This window comes from Pogona vitticeps, chromosome 3 (genome assembly GCF_051106095.1).
Source record: "Pogona vitticeps strain Pit_001003342236 chromosome 3, PviZW2.1, whole genome shotgun sequence".
In the NCBI taxonomy this organism is placed as follows: Eukaryota; Metazoa; Chordata; class Lepidosauria; order Squamata; family Agamidae; genus Pogona; species Pogona vitticeps.
Genome location: NC_135785.1, coordinates 44,682,772 through 44,706,567, shown reverse-complemented (window position 1 = coordinate 44,706,567; position 23,796 = coordinate 44,682,772). Strand labels below are relative to the sequence as shown.

The window sequence follows — 23,796 nt, the reverse complement described above, 5'->3', positions numbered from 1 at the left end:
GCTGTGCTGCGTTGCCTGCCTTCCAGCAGTAGGCAGGCGCGGGGCGAGGAGGAGGCGGCGGCTGCCGACACGCACCCACCCACCCACCCCATTCAGGCCGTGGCCGAAGTGAGAGGAGCGCACACGTTGCTGGACTGTGGTAGGCTTGAACACTCGCGCGCGTGTGTGTGCGCGTACGCGCGCTTGCTTGCTTGACGATCGGGGAGTTTCTCGGTGCTCTCAGCTCCTGGAGCGGGGAAGGAGGGGGGGGGAAAGAGATATCAAGCCGTCCCAGCAGAATTGCGAGGCCATTTCGCGGAGATTTAGGAGCTCTTGTTATGATCCGGTAAGTCTCGCGGCCCCAGTGGAAAGGCGAGGCGGCGGCTGAGTGACATCTGTCGTCCTCGGGAAGAAGCTGGGGGGGGGATCCTTCCTTTGTTGGCGCTGGACCCTCGCTCCTAATATTCTCCGAGTGATTGCACCCCCACCCCCCAGTTTATTGCCACTTCTGCCTTCGCGCGCTCTCTCTGAGGTCGGTTTGGTTTTGACAAAAGTTGCGAAAGTCCCCCCCCCCCCCACTTCCCAAGGCCTAAATTCCTCTCGGGCGTCTGCGATTCCCACTGAGCCCCTTGCTATCATCCGCCCCCTGCCCCGCAGCCCCTGCATATACAAATCGCCCCTTGCCCAAGGTAGCGCGCGGGAGGCTACGGTGTTTTGCAAACCCGCGAGGGAAAGTGTTTGGAGATGTTTGGGGTTCTTGCCGGAGGGGAGGCGGGGGTGCGACGGGGAATCCTGGGGTGTCGGCAGCTGCCGGGCCTTTGGGATCGGGGGGGGGGGGAGCGCGCGTTGCGGTTGGGGTTGCTGCCCGTGAGCAGCCCCGCGATCTCTTTCCTCTGTTAAGTCCTTGGCTTTTGTCTTGCCTGCCGCCGCTGCTTGTCGGAGCCGTGAGCTCGCGGGTTCTCACTTAGCAGGAATGTTAATTGCAATCCAAACCCCGATGATGTCAGCGCAGAAGTATTCGGAAAACAAAGAGCGGGCAGCCGCGGCCGAGCGAGCGAGCGAGGCAGGCAGGCGAGGGAACTCGACCCAGGCAGCGCAGATGGCAATTTGCTGAGTGCGCTTCGGGCGATCGCTCGCTCGCTGGCTCGCTCTCCCATTTCTGCATGGACGTAGGTTTTTGCGGGGAGGTGTGCCGGGTTTCTAAGCCTCCCTTCTTCAGTCCCGAGGACAGAGCGAGAAAACTTCTCGCAGGCCATTAAGCGAGCGAGCAAACGGACGGGCGCACAAAAGGCGGCGCGCGGCGCTTAAAGGAGAGACCGCGATCCCGGGGAAAATGTGAGTTCTCCTCGGCTGGAGGGCAGCCCAAGGGTAAAAAGAGAAGGCATGCATAGTTTCCAAGGAGTTCGCCCCGGTCGAGCGCGGTGGGACGCGCATTCCTTGTGGAAAGGTGCGAGGGTTGCCTCCTCGTTGCCTCGCGTTGGGGACAAACTTTCAAGGAGCGCGAAGACTCGCTTTATTTTGGCGTTTGCTGCAGAAATAATTCAGATAACGGGCGTCAGATTTTGTCTGCAAAGAAGTGGGACAGAAATAATGGCGACAATTAAGAACGGAATAATAAATAACGTCTCATTGTCACGAACGGTTGGTTGTCTAGGTTAAGTTAATGAAAGGTTGCTCTTTCACCCACTTTGGATGAGGAGATAGAGCTTATAAAAATGATGAAGGCAGTTGAAACTTTGGAGCATTTTGGGCAATTCACTGTGCTATAGAAATGTCAAAGAAGCAGTTGGTACCTTTAAAAGTCATCAGAATCTGTCAAAAGCTAGGTTTGATTTATAATTTAGCCCTCCCCAGTCTTTCTGATTTGGGCCAGGGTCCACATATGTGTCATGCTTTGTAAGCCTGTTTATTTTACATTGCAGGAATTTGATTCTGAAGCATCCTAGATGGTGGTTATAAAATGGGTTAAATGCTGGCATTTACCATCTTTTCCTTGTGCTTGATGGGCATGCTTTATGACTAGCATTGCATGTGAAGTGGATGGAGCATGCATGGCCCCAGTGGAACCTGCTTTGTACTTCTTGTGCTCTCATTTTTTAAGACAGTACGTATGTTTTTTTTTTCATACCTGTGCCTGTGTGGAGTTTCTTTCCCTGGCCAGAGAGTCTTCCTGTCTCAATCTGGAATCTGGAGGCAAGCCTCCCAAGGGCACGTGATGGGTTTCCAGCCGCTCTGGAATGTCCCTTTGTAGAAATCAGTTATCGGCTGCTTTGCAGCACTAACAGAGTTTTCTTTGTGAATTTCTTCATTTAAAGGAAATTAAAGTTCGACCAGAATGTACTCAGAGACATGTTTTGTAACTGGTCAAAAGTAACTTTTCTGTTTTTAAATAACATATCCCAGTGAGAGATTACGAAGCTCCTGTGGATGGAGGTAGGCTCTTCTGCAGCTTGCTTTTAGAAAGCGGTTCTGACCTGGAGTTTGGCCTTTGTCTTGGCTAGCAGGACTGCCTGTTAGGATGATCTCCCCCAGAGAACACATTTTCTTCATGAAATAAGCAGATATTATTTGTTCTCAAGTAGAGCTTGGAAAAGGTGGAGTGTTGTTTTTTGGGGACTGCAACTCCCAGAGCCTTCTAGGCAGTATGACCAATGTCTGTGAAAGTTGTGGGAGATTCTGGGAATTGCAGTCTACAGAAGTAATATTTCCAACTACAGACTTCCAGTTTGTATTTCAGAGCTGTATTTCAGACAACTGAAAGGTTTTTTATTCTCAGTACCACATGTGTTGGGCTGGAATCTGGGATTTTTCCTTTGGGTTTTCTGTTGGCTATTCCAGGCTGACATTTACCGTATTGGCATTACCTGTTTATCTGTGACCTGCTTCACAAGATTGTTGTGAATAAGAGCCAGGTTGTAAAACTGTACATTAGTTCTCACACTTCCTGAAGCTAAAAAAGCTTCTATTTTTATTGTTAGCCGTCCAGAGTAGACATGGGTCTAGATGGACGGGGTATAAACTTAATAAATAAATAAGTAAAATAAAAAGAATGCAATTTTATGGACACTTCCTCAAAAGTAAAGCTGATTGCTTCTGAATAAAGATGCATAGGATTTTAACAGGAACAATCCAGGAAGAAATCATAGTGCAATCACATACATTTGTTCCAACTGTTCATGGGTAGTTTAGATATATATGAGTGAGCAAGTTCAAAAAGAAAACAAGCAAGTTAAAATGTTAGCCACTTTTGCATCTCACCTTCCCCCCAAGAAATTTAAATATGAAAATAATGCAGCTATGGAATAATACAGTTATGTTCTCACAACAACCCAGTTAAGTAGACTAGATGGCGACTGAGGGAGAAGTGACTTGAATGAGGTTTCTAAATGAGAGTGTTTCGATACCTTCTAGTTACTGAGCTGTGCTATCTGCTGACTCTTTTTCTTTTCTCTTTCAGATTCATTAGGCTAGACATTGGCTACTAAATATTGGGGACGGTTGTTTCTTGGTGTGCCTTTGGAAAGCGCTGCAGTGGACAGCCAAGAGCTGAGGATGAGGACAGCTGAGGATTCCTCTGGGACTGTCCTTCACCGCCTCATCCAAGAGCAGCTGAGATATGGCAACCTCACAGAGAATCGCACACTCCTGGCAATCCAGCAGCAGGCCCTACGTGGTGGTGGTGGTGGAGGAAGTGGTGGGAGCCCACGGTCCTCGCTTGAAAGTCTCACCCAGGAAGAGAATCAGATGGTTCAGCAGTCCACAAGGCAGGAGCCCCAGGGCCAGGAATATCACAGCGATCACCTGTATTTGGAGAATAACATCTATCGGCTCTACCAGCCTCAGCAGAAGGGAGAGGAGCTCCCCACCTATGAGGAAGCTAAAGCTCATTCCCAGTATTATGCCTCACAACGAGGGCAACAGGCTGGAGTAGCCTTGTCTGGGGTACACACTGAAGGAGGGCAACGTAGCAGGGTTTATGCCTCAGATGTCAGCAGCAAACACCAGGATGAGTCCCTGAAAGAGCTGAAACATGGACATGTGCGGTCACTTAGTGAGCGGCTCCTGCAGATGTCACTTGAGAGGAATGGAGCCAAATCTCAGAACCACATGAGCTCCTCTCACAGCTACCCTCAGCTTTCTAAGAACCATCAGTTCTCTGTCTCCAGAGGAAAGTCATCTGAGACACCAGAGGCCTGTGGCCCTCCTCCAGAGTATCCCTATCTCATCCCTTCACAGGAGGCATCAGGTGGTTACCTTCCTGACCCCAGGCATCAGTATAGAGAAAGTCCAGGATTTCAGCATCCTGACATCAGGTAACCCATCATATTGGTCTAGTGTACCAGCCTTCACATCACCACCACATGTAGTGCATTACAAGGCCCATCCTTTCTGCTAGTTTACAGTTGTACTTGTGAGCCCAGTGCATTTGCGGACTAGGATGGGGAATTGTGACATGGTGCTCTTGTATTTCTCTTACAAGCCCTCATGAGTTTCAGTTGCGATTAAAGATAAGATTTCATATGAGGTCTCCAAACAGATGCGTACAGCTTAGCTCAACTCAAACTCATTTACTTATGGAAGTCCATTCTTAGCTGGGATCCCCAGAGTGCTTGAGGATTGCTAGCTTAATCCAGCCTTTGAGCTATCATTTGCTTCACACACTCAGAGCTGTAACTAGTGTGGAGGTGATCAGGGGCGCCAGAATTTAAAGAACACAGATGTTGCTGCTGGAAAGATGTGAGTCTTCCTGTCCTGAGTGTGTATACTGCTTCTGGCTTCTTCTCTCCAAACGCGTGGGAACACAACACAGATGGGCTTAGAATGGGCCAATATGTGATCACTGAGTGCTCAGATCTAGCCATCTTTTTTCACTCATGTCAATCTCACAAAGTTAACCAATGGGACGGTCCAAGCTGCCATAATTGCTGGTTAGGGCTCTGCATACACTTGTTCTTTTCTTCTGATTAGATGGACAGCTTCTTCCTTTTTTTCCTAAAGGAAGGGAAACAGTTCTGGAATAGAATAAATGTCCAACTTCAGAATGGACCGTATTCAGCTCTTGTGTTGTGCCTTAGTTTGAGAAGAGCTAAATAGGTCCAAGATTCATTGTTTCTGCCAATAAGAATAGTTATCTTTCTTCATAGGAATTATTTTCCCCTTTTATATGATGTAATTTGCTTTCTTTTAGAAAGGCATCTTATTGAGGTTCACATTGGGATTTATTTTTATTTTTTTGCACAACAACAAAATCCAGTAACAAGGAGGAGTCAGCATGTTGGCTAACAGTGATCTCTTTCAGCCCAAGAGGAAGTAAAATCTGCCCCATTATACATAGCCATTCTCAAAGGAATGAAGCATCCTGTGGGAAGTGGCAGAGTTGCCTCATTTACAAAGAGTCTCATCTGTGGGCACAAGTAGTAAAGAGACATAGAGTCCACATTGGTTTGTTTCAGGAGAGAATGGGTTCAGGATTTGTCCCCCTCCCAGAGCCAACTTCTATGCAGAAAGCAGGGAAGGAGTCTTACTCCTTGAGTTTGGGAAGATGATGCCAGTGATGTTATATGTGCAGTAGATGGACAGAAGGGCAGGAAGGAGAGCTATTGGGTGATGCTCAGTAGAATCTGCATGCGATTATATAAAAACTGGAGTTTCTTCCCTCTCTTCTGTGAAAGAAAGTTAAACATCAAGACAACAGAAGCGTAGCCAGAGGTAGGCCTCAGTGCATTCCTAAGGTAATGAGTTGTGCCAGTAGTAGTGAATGAGTATCTTGGACAATGCACAGGATGTGTTTAAGTCATTGTACAAAGGCTTTTCATATTAGCATAAGAATCATTGAGTTCTACAGATGTCTAAGGATAAGAGTAGCAAGTAATTTCACAATTGCCTGCCACTCTGTGTGACTTACAGCCAAGCCATGGCTTTAAAGAAGGAGGAGGGGAACTGGGCCATAGCTTGTTCACTCTGAGGCAGAGTGTAATGAATGCTGACAGGAAGAGATAATGTTGGAGACAGGAAATAGACTCTTTCCTGGGGAACAAAAGGAGGGGGGGCTATATGCTGAAAGGAAGGTGCATTGATTCTTGCTTTCTTGAAGTTCTCAAGAATGTCTGAGTAAGTCTCCACCAAGCAAGCTTCAGTTAGATGAGGCCACGTCTTTTCAGGAAGCGTCTTTCCCATTCAGGCACCAGGGTGGCAGGCATGTTGTATTTTAAAAAATTCAAGTTGCCAGTGCAGACAAAAGATATGAATAGCTTACATTTTTTTAAAAAAATGCATATCATGAGTACTATTACTTTGGTTTCAGACCAAATTTTGACTAGAACAATAATGACCAACTTCACTCATACAACTTTGTCACCCTCTTGGTTAACCTTGTATTTTATGAGACTGGTCTGTGTGGGAAGAGGGCAGAAGAATGGAGAGGAGAGTGGCTGAAGATGATATACATGTCGGTGGTGGGTGTGTTTACGCCCTTCTAGCAGCAAATACCAACAATGGAATTTGCAAATTTCCAGCAGCAAATATTTGCACTGTTTAAATTTTGGTGCTCTGGATCAAGGCCTTAGTTGTACCATCCTAGTAACAGCTTCAACCTTAAATATTGTTTCAGAGGACTTAAACATTGTTATCTAAAGACATCCTTCTTGCACAGTTTCCATTCGTTTTCTTGATACCTTTGTTGCGTTCATCATGCCAAATTGAGCAGTCCCGTGCTCAGTTACCTCAGCATAAGACAAGGGAGAATATGTGGGACTTAATTCTGAGCTTGCTGTTTAGTTTCAACATGGAGAAAGTTGTGGGAAGAGTAAATTGTAAAGACGTAACATTACAGGTTGGCTCTGAAAAGTCACCTCTTTTGATCCAGGCATTGTTCTTCACCATTCTGATTGGCCCTGACGTTTCTTGAGAGAAGACCCCTGTAAGGGGTGATTTTTGGTTGGTCGGGTAGCACTGATTGATGCTGTGGAGGTTGTACATTATGAAGTGGTATTACATTTACTCAAACAATGCATTGGGAGTTATTTTGTATTATTTGTGCATGTTCAGAATTTTAATACCAAACTCAGCATGGTTTATACAACTTTAAGGGGAAAAACTGAGTGATGATGAATATACTAGAGACTTAAAACAAGATGCACAAATAACAAGGAAAAGGCAATGTGGTCCCAAGATTATACAAATATAAGAATGGGCAATACCTTTTATTGGGCCACTAAAAAATAAAAGAAATTGCAAACTTTTATGGAGAAAATTCCACCTCTTCAGGCTTGGCACAACCTCTTCATAGATGGTACAGAAAAATTGTAGACAAGAGTCCAAAAATGGATGGTACAGGCTGCTAATTACCCTGTAATTGTGCATGTATGCATACTCAAGAGAGAGAGAGAGAGAGAGAGAGAGAGAGAGAGAGAGAGAGTGAGTTTGATTGAAACCTAAAGATTCTTCTTTGCTGTCAGGGAGAGGAAAAACAGGACAAAGGCAAAGCAGCCTCTAGCACAAGTTATATTGTATAGATTCCTCTCCCCCACCCCAAGACTGAAGATTTAGAAGTATCTGTAGTATTGAACCTTAAAGTAAATAATAATAATAGTAGTAAGACTTAATGATTTGGTTTATATATTTGTGCCACACACATGAGCTGAAGTTATGTATTTGCACAGTATGGGGGGGGGCGGAGGACCCAAAAACACAAAGAGAAGTAAAAGCAAAGTGTCCTGTTTGTATACTGCCCTGTGGTGCTTAAAGCTTTCTCTGGGCAGGTTGCAATTCAATTGTGCAGGGTACACATTCCCACCCTCTCCCCTAGCGAGCTGCGTATTCAGCTACCAACCTCAGAAGGATGACTGCTCCCTCCCTCAGCAAGCTGGGTACTCAGTTTACTGACCTCGGAAAGATGGAAGGTTATGTCAACTTCAAGCCAGCTCCCTGAGCCTGGGATCAAATTCAGGTCATGAGCAGAGTGTTCACTGCAGTACTGCAGTTTAACTGCTGCACCACAAGGCTCCCAAAAGTGTTGAGGTCTTCCAGGTACAAGATGCTTATTGTTTACTCTCTCTTTTCTTTTCTCCAGGGTGATGCAGGCTCAGATGTCCCAAGCATTCCTGCCACAGCAGGCTACCCTATGCCATAGCCCTTTGGGATCCCTGACAGGCATGGAGGCTGTTATGTCAGCCCAGGCTGCTTCTGCCAGTAACCACTTGTCCCAAATAGAAGCTGTGTTGATGGAGAATGAGAAGTTGGCGAGAGAGAATGAGAAGTTTCACAGGGAAAATGAGATGCTCCGGCGGGAACTGGAAAGCTGCAGTGAGAAAGCCAGCCGAATCCAGAAGGTAAAGGAGCAGACTGCTGTGTGCCTCTTTTTGAGCAGCATGCCTGACAGAAGCACACGTGATATGTGCAGATCCATATGTAGGTTGCTGTTGCTCAGGCAAATGGGTTTTCTGCCCATCTAATTGTTTATCTAGAGTTTAACTCTATCTTTAATGTAAACAAAGGATAGTCTAAAGCTACTGGCTGACTACCTCTTTTCTTATAGCAGTGCAACTTTGAAGAGTGCTTTTATGAGGATTTAGCAAAGTTCCTTTTTAAACCACAAATCTCCAGCTTCCGGATTTTTGCCATAGTTGTTTTCTTTGCTGACATTGAAGAACTTGGGTTACCTGTGCTTTGCTTAAAATTGGATTTTTCCCCCATTTTGTATTCTTGAAGGCTTTCACGGCCGGGATCTGATGGTTGTTGTAGGTTTTTCAGGTTCTTTGGCCATGTTCTGAAGGTTGTTCTGGCAAAACATCAGGAAGAACAACCTTCAGAACATGGCCAAAGAACCCAAAAAAAACACAACAACCATTTTTCCATTTTATTGACTCTTTCCTAGCCTTTTCCCTGATTCAACATGGAAATAGAGAGAACTCAACTTGCTGTGATTTAAGAAAAAAGGCAAGACAAAAGAGAGAGAACGCAAAGGATCTTTTTAATGGGGTGTGATTGCAGGGAACCCATCCAGCGCTTGTTTATCAACAGTGAATTCAACTTTTGCTAAAATGGTGTCTTCAGAGTAGTGATGGCTCTGTGTCTGAGCAACGCTAGTTAACTGGAACACTCTGAAGGGGAAAGTGTGTTCCCTTAGCTGTCCTTCAAAAGCTATATTGCTGAAGTTTAGCTTTGAAAGGCATTATTGGGTGTTTACAACCAAGGGTGGGAAACGTATGAATGACTACCTGAGAGACAAGGAAGTGTTTGGCAGATGTGGCTTCTTCTGTCCTTTTGGTGGAAAATGCCATATGTGCTGCATAGTCATGGGTGCAGGAAGCTCTCTGTAAGTCAGGTATTGGTACATGCTACCTTAGAAAGAGAAAGCCATCTTATATAAAGCGTAGATTGTATTTTCATCTAATCTACTCTGGCTGGCAGTGGTTCTCTTGGCACTTCAACAGCGGTCTTTGCCACTGGTTGCCACCTTTCAGCTGTTCAACAGTCTTAACTTTCTTTGTTTTCATGCATTGTTGGGAAGCTCATTTGGGCTGCTTTTAGGTTGCCACCTCCCATTTTGATTTCTCTTGGATTGTCTGTTTCAATGGGAGATTATCTGTTTCAATGGGAGATTGTCTGTTTCAATAGAGGAAAATGGAAAATCAAAATGGAAGAATGGTTGAGTGTCATTTTGCTCCATGCCAAATGCCTCTATGTGGCTTCAGGTTATAGATCCCAGTTAGGATAGCAGTCATCTGTCGCCTATCGATGCTGTTAAGAAACAGCCATTTTGATTGGGAACAGTCCTGATGGTCCCTGTGAGAGACTAGGGCTCTGCAGAATACTTCACAGGTCCAGTCTTGTCTTCAGCAAAGTTTCCTGAAATTCCCAGTCTCTTGCCTCTTTGTTCCCCAGAAACAGCTGTCATAAAAACACTTTGCCTTTAATATGTTTTTTAATTGTCCCTCTCTTCATTAAACAGCTGTGCAGTGCAGGCACACGTTGCACACCAGGTCTTAAGCCAAAGCAGTTGTTGAATGGATAGAAAAGAGGCCATTCAGTACCTCCGTTAACAGTTGTGCCCTCTTGCTATCAGGCCCTCCCTCTTGGGGTCTGGGCTAGGCGAGCCACAGAAAGTCTTTTGTGTGGAGGCACACAAGGAGAAGCCTGTCATAGCCTGGCTGCAGCCAAGGGCAAGCCAACTCCACTCTGAACCAGGGAGTTATTTGGGGAGGGGGCACGTGCCAGGGTGGCTGCAGAGGTGGGGCTGTAGAGAGAATGTGCCAGGCCTGCAAAGGAAAAGGGTAAAAAATGGAACATGGAATTGAAAGGCCAGACTCTGCCAGCTAGGACTCCATAGGCAAGGGAGAGAAGGACAGCTGTAGAATATTTCCTATGAAAGAGGGAGAATAATTTACTTTTAAAAACATGTTTGTTTTTAAAACACACACACACACGGGGCTGCAGCCAGGCTGAGTCTTCAGTAGTTGTTATCATGAATTTGGCTGCATATTCTTGACTTAAGCCAAGGCTTGTGCTCTCAGCACTATGTTGGGTAGTTCAGCGAACCAACAGAAAATGGTATTCTGAACTATGAGCTGTGCAAAACTGCTCAGTGGCTTGCTTAAGTTGTATCCTGAAATAATAGAGTCCAGCAGTGCTGTCATAGCTTTTGCAGGAAGTTTTATTTGATTGGTAACTTAGCTGCATTTCTAAAAGACGTGTGCTCGCTTACCTATGTATATGAGTGTGCATATATGTGCATGGGTATGCACACAGACACGTACAAGTATATAGATGTCTTCCTTGGTTTGTAACTGTATCAACAAACATACATATACTGCCCACAAACATTAATCTGCTTTGAAATTAATTAAACAGCCATGTGTTCTTGCAGTCCACCCTAGTGTTACCAAATAAGACCTCTCTTATGTAGTTTATCCATTCATACATTACTCAGCGTTCAGCTTTTCTAGCACATTATTTCATGAGTCAGAGTGGATTGTTGCATGAAAATCCATGTCGGAACCTTGAGATTTAAATATTAAGAGATATATACCAGTCTTTTATTTTCCTACTCAGTTGGTGAAATACATGTTTTGAGAATGTTCAGGGATTTTCTTGTATGAATTATTTTGCAAATGAAGATTTTTGGTTCTCTCAGTTGGAAACAGAGATTCAGCGAATTTCAGAGGATTATGAAAACCTTATGAAAGCTTCCTCAAAGCGAGAGACATTGGAGAAGGCCATGAGGAACAAGAAGGATGGGGAGATCAGGCGGATGCAGGACTTCAACCGTGATCTGAAAGGTAAGAGGCAGCCCGGGGCTGCGCTTTCAGCCCCATTATCTGGGTGGATAGTAAATCAGGAGATACTAATTATAAGAAAGTTGTATGCTGGAAAGCTTCCAGTACCACTCACCTGTAAAAGAATCCATGTCTCTACATATAATCCTGTATCTGGAGTGGAGAACCTTTGGTACTCCAGAAGTTCTGGATGAGAACTCCAACAATACCTTACTATTTGCTGTGCTGGGTGCACCTGATGAGAGGTCTACTCTGAAAAGTTTCCAGAGCCAAAGGTTCTACCAAACCATAACTCGGAAATTGAACTGGTTTGAAGTGAACTGGTTTGTTTTGTAGTATCCTGAAAAATTAGATTTAAGGACTTTGGCATTAGGGAAATCAAGACAGAAAAAAAATGAGAATTAGACAGACATTTGGCAGCAGATTTTCTTAAGGCTTGGAACCCAAAGAAACATTTCTGTTTGTGATCCAAAGGTATAAGAAACAGGTTTCTCCCCTTGGTCCCTATCCCTTAATGAATTGCATGGACAGCAGCCACATATCTCTGACACTGCTGCATAACTCTTGGCTTGCCAAATACTGTTGGACTGCCACTCCCCTCATCCCTGAACATTGACTTGGTTGGCTAAGGCTTAGGGGAGTTTTACAGTCCAGCAGCAACATCTAAAGGGTCATGGGTTGTCCCCTCCTGGCCTATAGTTTTGGCAGCGCATCTTCTCTGGAGGCTTTTGAACAGATGTTGGGTGGCCATCCCTTAGGGGTGCTTTAGCTGTTGCTCCCCTTCTTTGGCATTAAATGACCCATGGAGTCCCTTTGAGCCCTGAAATTCTCTTAACACTGGCAATCCCTGAACGTTGACATGAATTACAAGATCAGCTATGTTTTTTTCTTTCAATTTCTCCCAGAGCGATTGGAATCTGCGAACAAGCAGTTGACCAGCCGGGCACAAGAAAACCAAGATGGCAACCAAGGGACTATGGCAAAACTTGTTGCTCAGAGTAAGTCTTTATTTAAAAAAAAGCTTTCTGCTCTTGCACTTAACAGTTCCAATCCAATTGAGCTGTTCTCTCTACCTCAGGCTGTTCCTAAAACTCTTGCTGCTGGTGGCTTGGAAAAGACAGAAAGCTTAAGGTCCCTTTAAGGTTGAGGAGTAGGCGGATCCTCCCTTGGAAGCTTTTTGCCATTCCCCAGAGAGCGCTAAGCTGTTCTTGGCACTTAAACTAGAGCCATTAATCACTACAGCCATCAGTGTGACCTGGATTCTTTGCATTCCAGTGGCTGCTCCGGCTGCTCCAGCATACAGGCTCTACTCCCTCTGCTGAGAGTCCAAAGTCCAAGTTGTCATGCCTGCCTCTCTCAATCTTTCTCTCTCCCCTTTTCTCCTCCCCCGCCCCCTCCATCTTTCTGGATTTTTGAGGAAGGAGGGATGGTAGCCAAGCAATGGGAATTTACCTGGAGGAGACGTGGGAGGTAATTTAATTTTTCAATCTACAATGCTATGAACTACTCCTTCCTGAAGATTGCTTCTTCTCCCCACACCCTTCCTCGCTTTCTTACTGGCCTTGCAGATACATCTGTATAACAAGACTACACACAAAGTCTCCAGAATAATACAAACTGTATTTCAGGAGGTGCACGGCATTGTATTCAGTAGAGACACACAGATTTTTGTTTTTGTTTTTGCTTTTATGGACTAAACCTGCTGGAACGTGCTGTCGGGAGAATGCTAGGAGTGGCAGCCAAAAAACACAAATCTGCGCCCCTCTAGTATTTAGGATTTCTTAGTTAAGTATGGCTTGTGTAACTATTTTAGTTATTCGGTCATTTCGTGGAAATTTCAAAGGAGTTGGGGCAATGTCTTTTGTTTGGATCCTTGCAACTTTCTTGTGTAACCTGTAGCACCATACAAGCTTCCGTCCCTTGGTGTCTGGAAGGCGAAGGAAAAAGCTCATTTTCTTGTAGTCCCATTGTACATGAGATTTAGAAGTTTGTGGGACAGATCATGGGTGGTATCTGTACAACCATGAGGAAAACTGTAAGAGCATAGCCCATCTTTTCTGTCCTTCTGGATCCGGTAGGACAAATGGGAGGTGCCTGTGTAACCCCTCCAGTGTCTGTAGTGTAAAACTGGTGACAGTAAGATAGGGATGGGCAACCCACGGCCTTTCAGATGTTATTGGAGCACTACTGCCATGTTTCTTAAATAGCTTGACTATTGTTTGGGGATTATATGGGAGTTGTAGTCCAACAAAACCTGGAGGGCCATGTATTCTCCAACCTTGCTTTGAAGAAGCTCAGAATATTATAGGATGTTCCTGCAAATTCCTTCATTCTTCTATTTCCTGTGCTAAACAGAGTAGTGCCTGCATTAATGGGGTGGTATATAAATCAAAGAAACAGAAAAATATATGGACTTCCTCTCATAGAAGTAACTTGGCACCAGTGTGTTTTCTGTTAGTTATGTGTCTCAGTTTACTAGGTCAGGTATGACCCCACTGTACAATAATTAAACAAGTCAATAGTCAGGAACTTCTCAGAATGGAAACAACACCCATTTCTCTTCCAGCAACTTGGAGAGTAGCTATTTTACTTAAAATGTTTCTTTGTGAAGGAATATTTTTGACTACAGTGTCAATCTCTGCAATAGGGAAGAGGTTCAAGCCTACAATTTGTGTTAGTGACAGCCCCTCCTTGTGTTGTCTCCAGATTATGAGTATCAGCAAGAAAGGGAGAAGTTACAGCGGGAAGTTGCACGGCTACATGGTGCCAATGAAGATCAACGTCGGCGAGCAGAGCTGCTGGAACAGGCTCTGAGCAGTGCCCAGACACGGGCTGCCAAAATGGAGGATGAGCTGCGGAAAAAGCGAGCATATGTGGAGAAAGTGGAGAGATTGCAGCAAGCACTAGTGCAGCTCCAGGCAGCTTGTGAGAAGCGTGAACAGCTGGAAATGCGTCTCCGCACTCGCCTGGAGCAGGAGCTGAAGATGCTACGGGCTCAGCAGGTGAGTGGAATGCCAAGGAGGTGGGCCAGCAGCACAGTATACTTCTGGACACGAGTAGGAGGTTATGAATCTGGGTCAGCCACCATCTGATGAATTATGCTCTCCTCAGTAGAGGGCGAGCAGTTCCACTTTGTATTAACTTGAAGAGAAAACCACACACGCCCTAGTAGTGGTGGGCTTCCCTTAGGCACTTAGCTGACATCCTGGCCTTGATAGGCCTTGGATCCAATCTGTCTTCTTACATTCTTCTGGGAAGCCTTGTAGAATGGTGATGCCTTTGGTCTGATAATTTCAAGAATGTTTCTGGAATATCAGTTAGATAATAGTTTTTAGAGATGTAGTTCCTCTCCAGTTGTATTTTTATACATCCATCCAGATTGTCCCATGAGTTATTGGTTCTGAAGGCAGACATGCAAGGTTATTGTTAAATTCCAGGCAATCACATTTGGAACATTCTAATTAACAAATTAACAGCCAGCTGTACAGATTGATACCCCGGAGGGTAGTGTGTGGTTAAGATTTTGATAGTTTGAAAAAAGGAGTTTCTTGTTTAAAGAACTGGGCCAGGAAAGGTAGCACAAAGGCATGGTATTTCAAGATAGGTTTCACTGTCAACAGAAGTTAAATTACTTTCCTCATTTGGAAGCAAAGAAGGAAATACAACATAAATCTTAGAAGCTTAGTCACTTAAATCTTACATTTAAAGGGAGGGAAGGTTATATTTGAAAAGTGAGTGGCTACCATTTCTACAACTGCCAGAATTACAGCTAATTGGTAAGCAGAGATGAGGTCAGCATCTAATATTGAATGGTGGGGTAGGCTGAAGGCCCTCAACATTGAATGATAAATGTGATTCACATGTCAGGTGAGAAAATCCTGCTGCAAAGTATACGTGTAACAAGTGTGTATTCCTTTCAGTGTCAAAAAAGCCCAAATTCTTGAACAGTTGAGTCAAGAATCTGTATTGTCCCCAGGTTTAGACTCATTACAACATATGTATGACTAGACTGTTTCCAGCAGTGGCATGAAATGTGGTGTCACGTGGTTTGGTGTTCTCTTTCTTTGCCAATCCAGAGACAGATGGGAGCGCCTTGTGGAGGACCCCCTGAATTGAATGCACACATCCTCTCTGAACAGCTGAGAGAAAAAGAAGAGAAGATCCTAGCCTTGGAGGCTGATATGACCAAGTGGGAACAAAAGTATCTAGAAGAGTGCACCATGAGGCAGTTTGCAATGGATGCTGCAGCCACAGCTGCCGCGCAACGGGACACCACCATCATTAACCACTCCCCACGCCACTCCCCCAATAACAGCTTTGATGAGGACCTTTTGCTGGCAAACCACAAGCATCAGGAGATGGAGAACAGGTTAGTTTTACTATGGGTTCACTGCTTATTCTATGGCATGATCTCAGGGAACGAGAAAAATGGTCTTTGAAGGAGAACATGGCTTGCAGATTGAGTTCCGTGCCGGTTGAATGTCAAAATGGGGTGAAAGAATAGGGAGTGTTCTTTGTGGGTAGTGACTAGCCCAGAGCAGTTGTGTCAAATCAAGGCTCTTCATCTGCTAGATAGAAGTGAGGCAAATCTGCTTTTGGAGGCTTGTAATACAACAGTGAGAATCACATGGCCCTCCAGATGCTGTTGGACTTTGGGCTTGGAAATGTGCCTCTCTTCTGCCACAGCCAGTATAATGCCCCCAGCCAGCATGAGGGATTCTGGGAGTAGTTCAGAATAGTAGGTTTTCCAAGCCGTACTATGAGCTGTTCTATGGCTCGTGATCCTTCACTGTTGGCTGTGCTGAAGGGGGTTTCATTTGAGTGACCTCCTGCAGGCGCCTGAAGAGCGCTTCCTACAATGGCCAAGGAAGCCCTTGGGTTCACACGTGTTTTCCCTCCTATGGCATTGTTTCTTTTCATTCCCAGGTTGAAAGAACTTCATGCTCAAATACTTGAGAAAGATGCTGTCATCAAAGTCCTGAAGCAGCGCTCTCGTAAAGATCCAGCTAAGGCTCACCAGGGCTCCTTGCGGCCTGCCAAGTCTGTGCCATCCATTTTCACAGCGTCAGGAGCCCAGTATTGGCCAGGCACCTCTGCTAGTGACCGTGTTTCCCAAGGGAGTCCAGGTAATAAAAGCTATACTTGTTATTAGGAGACAGGAAGGGAGGGCTTCTTTAGCTTTAGTGTATCTGTAAGGGCCCTTTTTCCTGCTCCTCCCAGGAAGCATTAGATGGTGGTCATCTTTTGTATGTTATCTGCATTCTTTGTCATTCACTTAGAATTCTGCTGTTAGGAAGAATTAACACCCAAAGGTGTTAATTTTTCTGGTCCACCCTAATTTCCAGGATCAGGAAAACAAAGTACAGCAGTTTGGAATATCCACAGCTTGCTGTTGCATCAAGTCAGCTTTGCTGCAAAGCCATGGTTTCTAAAACTACTTCAAGTCGTGGTTTGGTCGCAATTATTATTTGCTGCCTGGTCTTTCCAAGAGTGTTTCATTCCAGATGTCATGTTCCTGATCCTCCAAATCGGAGTGCAGAGGATCAAGAATGTGGTGTCTGGATCGAGCCTTGCAGGGGAACGGTCAGAATTTAGAAGCATGAGAGGATGTTCCCTTCAGTCGGCTTCTTTTCCTTGATTGTTCATTAAACCTCCACATGTTACCACCTGTAACATTTCATGGTGCACAGGCTAGTGGTAGTTCAGGCAATAAACCTTGACCCCAACATATTTCCTGTGGATGCTCAAGTTCAAGTGAAAATGCAGATGACATTATCATCCAGTTGTAGATATTTTCCCTCCTTTAATTGTAGGCTTGTGCCTAGACATCTCTTCAAACTCTGTGAGCCTATTCTAACTTTTCTAAGTTTGTTGGTCTAAAAAGAGCTCCTTTTATTTCTTCCTGCAGCACCTAAAGCCTCAGCAGAAAGCCTCATCCCATCAACTTGTGTCTCCTTCCATAGCAAACATGGCAGCAAAGATGGAAGTACACAAACGGAAGGCTTGCCCGAAAGCATCCAGGATGATGACACTGAGTGCCACCAACTTGAAAGCAGTAGTGTTACAGCCAGTTCCCTAGGTAAGACCCAGCCGTAGACTTGCAAGTGGCTTCAGGACTACCACAGTGCCTGCATGACCTTCTCTTCTGAAGTCTGCTATTAGCTGCGCTCACAAGTACACCCAGTGAACTGCCTTCCCCTGCCAGGGATGCCTGACAAGGTTCACATAACTCAGAGGTGAACATTGAGCTGTTTGCTGCAGGCTAAATGCCAGGATCAAGATTCCTGCCATAGTGACTAATCATGAGTTTTGTGCAATGCAGTGTAGGCTTATCCTAGAAGAGCAGGTGGGGCTGAAGGAGGTTGCAGGGAGGAGGGAGTACAGAGTAGGGAAGAGGGCAGGGAAGGAGAGAAAAATGAAACGGTGGCTTATGAAGAAACTCCAGTGGAACTCTCTAAATCATTCTACTGGCCTCTTTCTCCGTAGTACAGCCTATTCCTCTCAACATCCTGCTGTTCAAATACTTTGGAGAGGAGTTTCACAGTTCCAATGAATGGTCCATGTCAGGATTATGAAATCTGGATATCTGCGCACGCACACACACACACACACACACACACACACGCGCACACACACACACACACACACACACACACACACACACACACACACACACACACACACATTTCCCTCCCTGTTTTGGGCTGGGGGGGCGTCTCTGTGAAGGCTGAAAACCAGAAATCTAAAAGCTTTGGAGGCCAGTAGAGGTGGCAGAAGGTTACATATATGCTTAGAATGTTTGTGGGTCCTGGGTGTGATTGGGCTCCCCCAGCATGTGTCCTAAGGCAGTGGTTCCCAGCCTTAGGTCCCCAGATGTTCTTGGACTACAATTCACAGCACAGCTAGTGGTGAAGACTTCTGAGAGTTCTTGTCCAAGAACATTTGTGGACTGAAAGGTTGGGAACTACTGGCCTGAGGCATCAATCAGTTGGTGTGTTCCACGTGTTTTATTTGTGTTAGCGCAAGAGGGTTAGTTGCTTGGTGGCCATGTCAGTCTGCACTCTGGCTCTAAGGCTGCATTTATTCTAGTTGCTAACATTTAGTGTGAATTTTTCCATTACCCTGCTGCCAAATGTGCTAAATTCTTCTTTGAAAGGTTTTCTGATAACAGGACATGCATGTGTGTGTGTTTTGATTTACAGAGACTTTGCCAGCTGCTAAAGCCCTGGACCTGTCAGATATGGTGGAGATTCTCATCTGAGAAGGACAGTGACTTTTCTGTGCACATTATGTGCCCAAGCCTAGCTACTACTACTCTGCTTTAGCAGATTGCTGTCTTATCAGTGGACAGTAATGGACTGATGGAGCAAAGACTGAGGCCACTTTGACAGCCTGCCCAAAGTGGGACAAAGGACTTTGCAAGAGAAGCTGGAGGACAACGTTAAGTAGATCATTGCCTTTGGAGAGCTGTGAAACTACAACAACAGAACCAACATCTCTGGGTTGTGAGCACCCTTTGTTTGCCATACAGATTCCTTCCTCCTTTTTCCTCCAGTGGACTGTGCAACAGCTGGAGGGCTGTGTAATGAGGCTGGGGCTGGCACACAGCGGTAGCTGCTCCACCTTTCTTTTGCCACTGGCTTTCCCAAGAGATGGATATGCAAATTGGGAAAGGCAGGTTGAATCTTATGCTGCCAGGGAGTGGCACTACAGATGGCAGTATGGTGAGTGGCGCTGAAAAAGAGGCAGACGACGGCCTGTTTTGCGGGGCTCCTGGCAGGTTCCTGGACCTGAAGTGTAAGCTATCCTATTCAAAGAGGGTTTGCCTGGTGCTGCTGTGGGTAGATTGAAATTCCCGCACCGTCTCCTTCCCCCAAATCCACTTTTCACCTCCCAAGAGGAGGGGCTGCTGCAGATAATTGGGGAGTAAGTTCTCTTACCATTTTCTGGGCAAGAACACAAGGCCTGCCATAGGTACTGGGGAAGAAGGAGGTGGTAGACAAATGAATGCCACTTCCATTTTTGTTTTTGTAAATAATCTCTTAAGTACAAGCCCAGTAGCAATCAACATTACGGCCACGATCCCGCTATTTTGCTTCTTTTTGCCCCCGTTCTGTTTATTTGCAGTGGATCTGCCTGATCTCTCTGTTTTGCTCCATATTACTTAAAACTGTTCTCTCCCCAACCCCCTTAGTCTTGTTTTTAGATTTCTCTCTAGTGTTTGCTTTTTCTTTTCCTCCGTTTAATATCCTGTTTGTCCAGAGTTAAATATCCGCCTTCAGAGTCCTTCAAATTCCATTTCCTTTGAAGCAATTTCCCATGATGCTTCAGACTGGAATTTCCCTGCACTTTGTTTAAACAGCAGTGCAGGAATGAGAGCCAAGTGTTTCATTTCTGTTCATGCCTGTTGCTGTTTCCAAGTTGTTCTCTTCTAAACTGGATGCATCCCCATGTGGTGTAGATCAGCACAGCTGCATTTGGGATGAATGGCCCTGATTCCCTGGCTGGTGTAAGAGCACTGGGGTCATTGCATCAGCAGGGAAAACCAGCTGGTCCCAAGTAAAATCTGGACTGGAGTCCTTACAGAGAGAAATGATCATGGTTTGCATTAGAAAGAACTCAAAAAGTGAATCGGAAACGACTCTGAGAGCATGGGTGAAGTATGATGCGGTATGTGTGCGGGGGTTTGTGTTGAGCTGGTATGTTTGTGAAGTGGGCCAAGTAGCCAGCATGTAGGAGTATTTTTTCCCCATAAAGAAGTAAAGGGCATTTGAGAGAGTGATGTGAGTGCATATGGAGGTGAAGAACAATTTTATAAACCAAGTGTGTTTTTTAGAACTACTACTGGATATTAAGTACAGATATTTCCCTGCCTTTCTTTGGAAAGGAATCACTCCAGCATCTGCAGTAAAATCTTTTTAACACTCACCTGCCTACTGACAGCTGGCTTCTGACAGTAGCTGAATTTGATACGAATGCATTACTCACTCCGTCGAACTTGGGTGCTTTCTTGAGTCTGCCTTAATACACTTCCATCTTTGCCTTTATCTCTGTTAAACATGTGCATTTGCTGGACAACTGCATTTTTAAAAAGCAGGAAAAAAAATCCCCCTCCGTAAGTATGTAAAAAGTGTTCAGTTATTGTGCGTTGTTTACAAAGTGAAAAACAAAGCAAAAAAAAGTTACGAGAAAGAGAAACACAGCTTAATATATTGCATATTAATATTTGGTATTCCTTTTTAAGTATTTTTGTGCTGTGAACTTTTTTCTGCCAAAGACAGTGAGGGGTGTTTTTTTTTTTTTTTTTTTGATTCATTTTAAGTTATCTTAAGTATTTAAATGTAAACCTGACTTTTATTATGCCACCCTATACCGAGATTGCTGTAGCATTCCACTTGGTATAACAATATTTTAATAAAAAAAGTTGTCTAATAAGCCTGAGGCTGTGTTCTTCTGTTGCGTTATCTGTGCTACTAACTGGGAGATGGAAGGATGATGAAACCTACACATAGGGAGCAAGTACAGTATCTATACCTTTTCTCATGTATGTGTCCTCATAGTCCAGCCATGCTGTAGGACAATAGCTCCCAACCTTGGGTCCCCAGATGTTCTTGGACCAGAACTCCCCAAAATCCTGGCCAGCACAGCTAGTGGTGAAGGCTTCTGGGAGTTTTAGTCCAAGAACAGCTAGGACCTCAAAGTTGGGAACCCTGCTTTAGGAGCTTAGACTGTTGTGCTGTTGTCCTCTGGGCCTAAACCACAGCCTCTTGTTGGCAAGACCTAAGGAGGACTGTTAATAATAGCACCTTTTGGTAGTAATTTATTCATAGAGTCACCATAAGTCAGAAGCAGCTTGACAGTACATAACGACCTATTTCAAAGACCCAAAGAGTTGTCTATTATTATAGTGCGTACCTCTGTATTTTTCCATTTCTCAAAAATAACTTAAAAATATTTAAGGGGGTGGAGTTGGAAACTATCTGAGTTTTAGAAACTCCTATGGTGCAAACATAATTCCTTCTGCCCACCTTACTGTCTCCTTAACACCCATTACAGAGGATGAGGCAACTACAAAAGATATAGCACTAGCCAGCATTTGAACAATGTGATATCTCTTCTTTAGTTTTTAGCAAGATCACCCACCACCTAATTATAAATGTAACTGAAATATTACACTTTAAAAGGAGTGAAGTTATCCTTTGTCAAATCACAACGATTACGCAATATGTTTTGGGGGATACGAATTAATTGTAAGTTACCAGTCACCTCCAAAGTCTGGTCTGAACATGAGGAACCTGTGGTTTCAAATTGACAATTAGTTGCCACTCTGGATAGCGATGCAAAGGAAGAGCAACTTTCCAGGTTGGCAAAGGCCCAAAAGGCCACTTTGGCTGGGAGTTTCTGTGATTTTTAGTTCATGAAATACATTTTGCAAGCTCTGTTCCTGGTTATCTCCATTTCAGTAGCGCCATTTTGCATGGAGTAGTCATTTTGTAATGCTGTTATGGCTGCTGCTAAGAAACAGCTGGGTGTCTGAAACCCTTGCAGAAAGTAATACAAGATCTTTACCATTAGATCCAGATCTACCTTTTTCTGGCCACCTAGGTGTAGCAGTTGCCCAGAGTACTGGGTCCGTCTTATACTTCAGGCTCTCTGTATCTAGTAAGAATTAATTTAGGAAAAAGTCATGTGAGAAGCAACCATGAGTGTACTCTGAACTCTAGAATATGGCCAGCAGCCAATACACAGTCACGGGAGGGGGGGTTGCTGAACAGCTGGCGTGCTGCAACCATTGTCTGTTTCACCGAGCCTTCAGCTTGGTTTGGTCTGCCTGCTGTTTCCACCTCAGATTCAAAGTAAACTAGGGCACAAGCTGCCTTTCTTCTTTGTTTAGTTTCTGACTGAATCCAAAGAGTGAAAACAATGCATATAATCAAGGAACAATTCACCTGCACCTGCCAGCTTTTGATAAGGACAAGAAAGATTCTACCAAGTTGTTAAGAGATAGAAACCATGGTGGCCTCGGCCACACATGCTCTTTGCAACAGAAGGGAAGGCCCTCCCTCCAGAATGTCCTGTGAAGGTCCATTAACATTCCCTGCTTTGGTCACAGTGGTTTTTATCCTGTAAAGGCACTGACCTTGGTGGTTAATGTGTAACTATTAACAATGCATTTAGCTCCAGTATGTGCAGTGATTAACCTGAGGAATTTGAGTAGGAAGCCAACAAGGTTATTACAGAGAGGAAAGCAATGCTTAAACAACCTTTCAGTCCTTTCCTTGTCTGAAATAAACAGCAGTTGGCAGGACAGGATTATTTATTGCAATAAAAATAACAAGCTATTTTAGGACCCAAGCATTGAGGTATTTGGCATTTTCCAGATAAACACTGATTTTTAAAAATGTTTTTTTAAGCCCTAAGATTCACTTCAGGTCCCCCTAAAAATGAGCAGCAGTCAAATAAAGCATTAATTGGTGGGATGCTGCAGACTGCAAATGTGTCCAGCTGAAAATATCTCACAGAGGGGCAGATGTTTAGGGATAGGGCCAAGCTCTCCTTTGTGCACATCTTTTGCTCTTCATATGGAAGGGTAGACTTAATACAGGACTGAAGCAAATCCAGGTTCAAACAACTGAATTTGGCACTGTCACATAACACCAGACTCGCATATGGATTGGCCTGACACAATGTTATCAGAAAATGTGTTCATGTTTTAACCAGTGGTCTTCTAATTGCTGCCCTCCAGATGTATCGGACTATTCCTGAACCGCATTGCGAGGTCAGAGCAGAGAGAGAGCCGTCCCCTCGCGAACAGCACACAGAACAGAAGTAATAACAGCAGGAAAGGAGACAGAAGTAGAACAGGGAAAAGATCAAGCAAGTGATGTACGCGAGGAGGAAGAGAAGGAAAGAAGCCGCGCAGAAGAACAAGAGACAGAGGGAGAGAGGGAAAGGCACGAGGAAAGGCGAGAGAAAGGGCGCGTGGAAGAACGAGAGAGGGGGAGAGGAATAGGGAAGCGCGAGGAAAGCAAACTGTTGAGGCAGTTAGAGGAGAGAGAAGGGGGCAGAAAGGGGTATCGCGGAGATGACTGAGAGAGGGAAATGTGTTCTTAACAACGGAGGAAGGAAACACATCTACACATACAGAAAAGGTCTCAGTATTTGAAGAAACAGCAGATGATCTAGTTAAAGAAGGCGCGTTTGCTTATAAGGTGCCCAGAAAGAGATTAGCCGGGAGCATCAGAGAGGGAAGAGATGAATGGTCTGGTGAAGAGAAAATCCGTCCGATAATACCAGGTCCTAGTCCATTAGAATGGACAGTTTTAGTCTTTCCAAAGGGTCCAGGTCTAGAGCAACAAGTTTATCCAGCAGATCCAATCTACATGAGGGAGAAACAGCCAGAGGGGCAATGGGCTCGCCACCCTTGCTGCGGGACTTTATGCCATGGACGCAAGCAACAACTGAGAGAGCCAATCACCAAAGAGAAATAGATCAGAATTTGTTATTAAAGGACATTAACCAAGAAAAGTCATTGTTATGG

At 44.7% G+C, this 23,796-nt stretch overlaps 1 protein-coding gene across 3 annotated transcripts; it reads left to right on the top strand.

The window, feature by feature from the left end:
- On the top strand, positions 1-20,690 carry AMOTL2 (angiomotin like 2). Of its 3 annotated transcripts, none has more exons than XM_020786396.3 (10): positions 1-139; positions 3,437-4,292; positions 8,051-8,309; positions 11,114-11,258; positions 12,161-12,253; positions 13,962-14,257; positions 15,332-15,624; positions 16,182-16,381; positions 17,164-17,334; positions 18,458-20,690. In XM_020786396.3, exons 2-10 carry the CDS (start codon positions 3,532-3,534, stop codon positions 18,514-18,516), a joined length of 2,277 nt encoding a protein of 758 aa, XP_020642055.3. In that variant the 5' UTR covers positions 1-139; positions 3,437-3,531; the 3' UTR covers positions 18,517-20,690. The 3 variants fall into 3 exon arrangements, with proteins under 3 accessions (XP_020642055.3, XP_020642056.3, XP_020642057.3); XM_020786397.3 differs by having other exon boundaries at positions 98-325; XM_020786398.3 differs by lacking the exon at positions 1-139 and adding an exon at positions 1,040-1,314.
- The last annotated feature ends 3,106 nt before the right edge of the window (positions 20,691-23,796 follow it).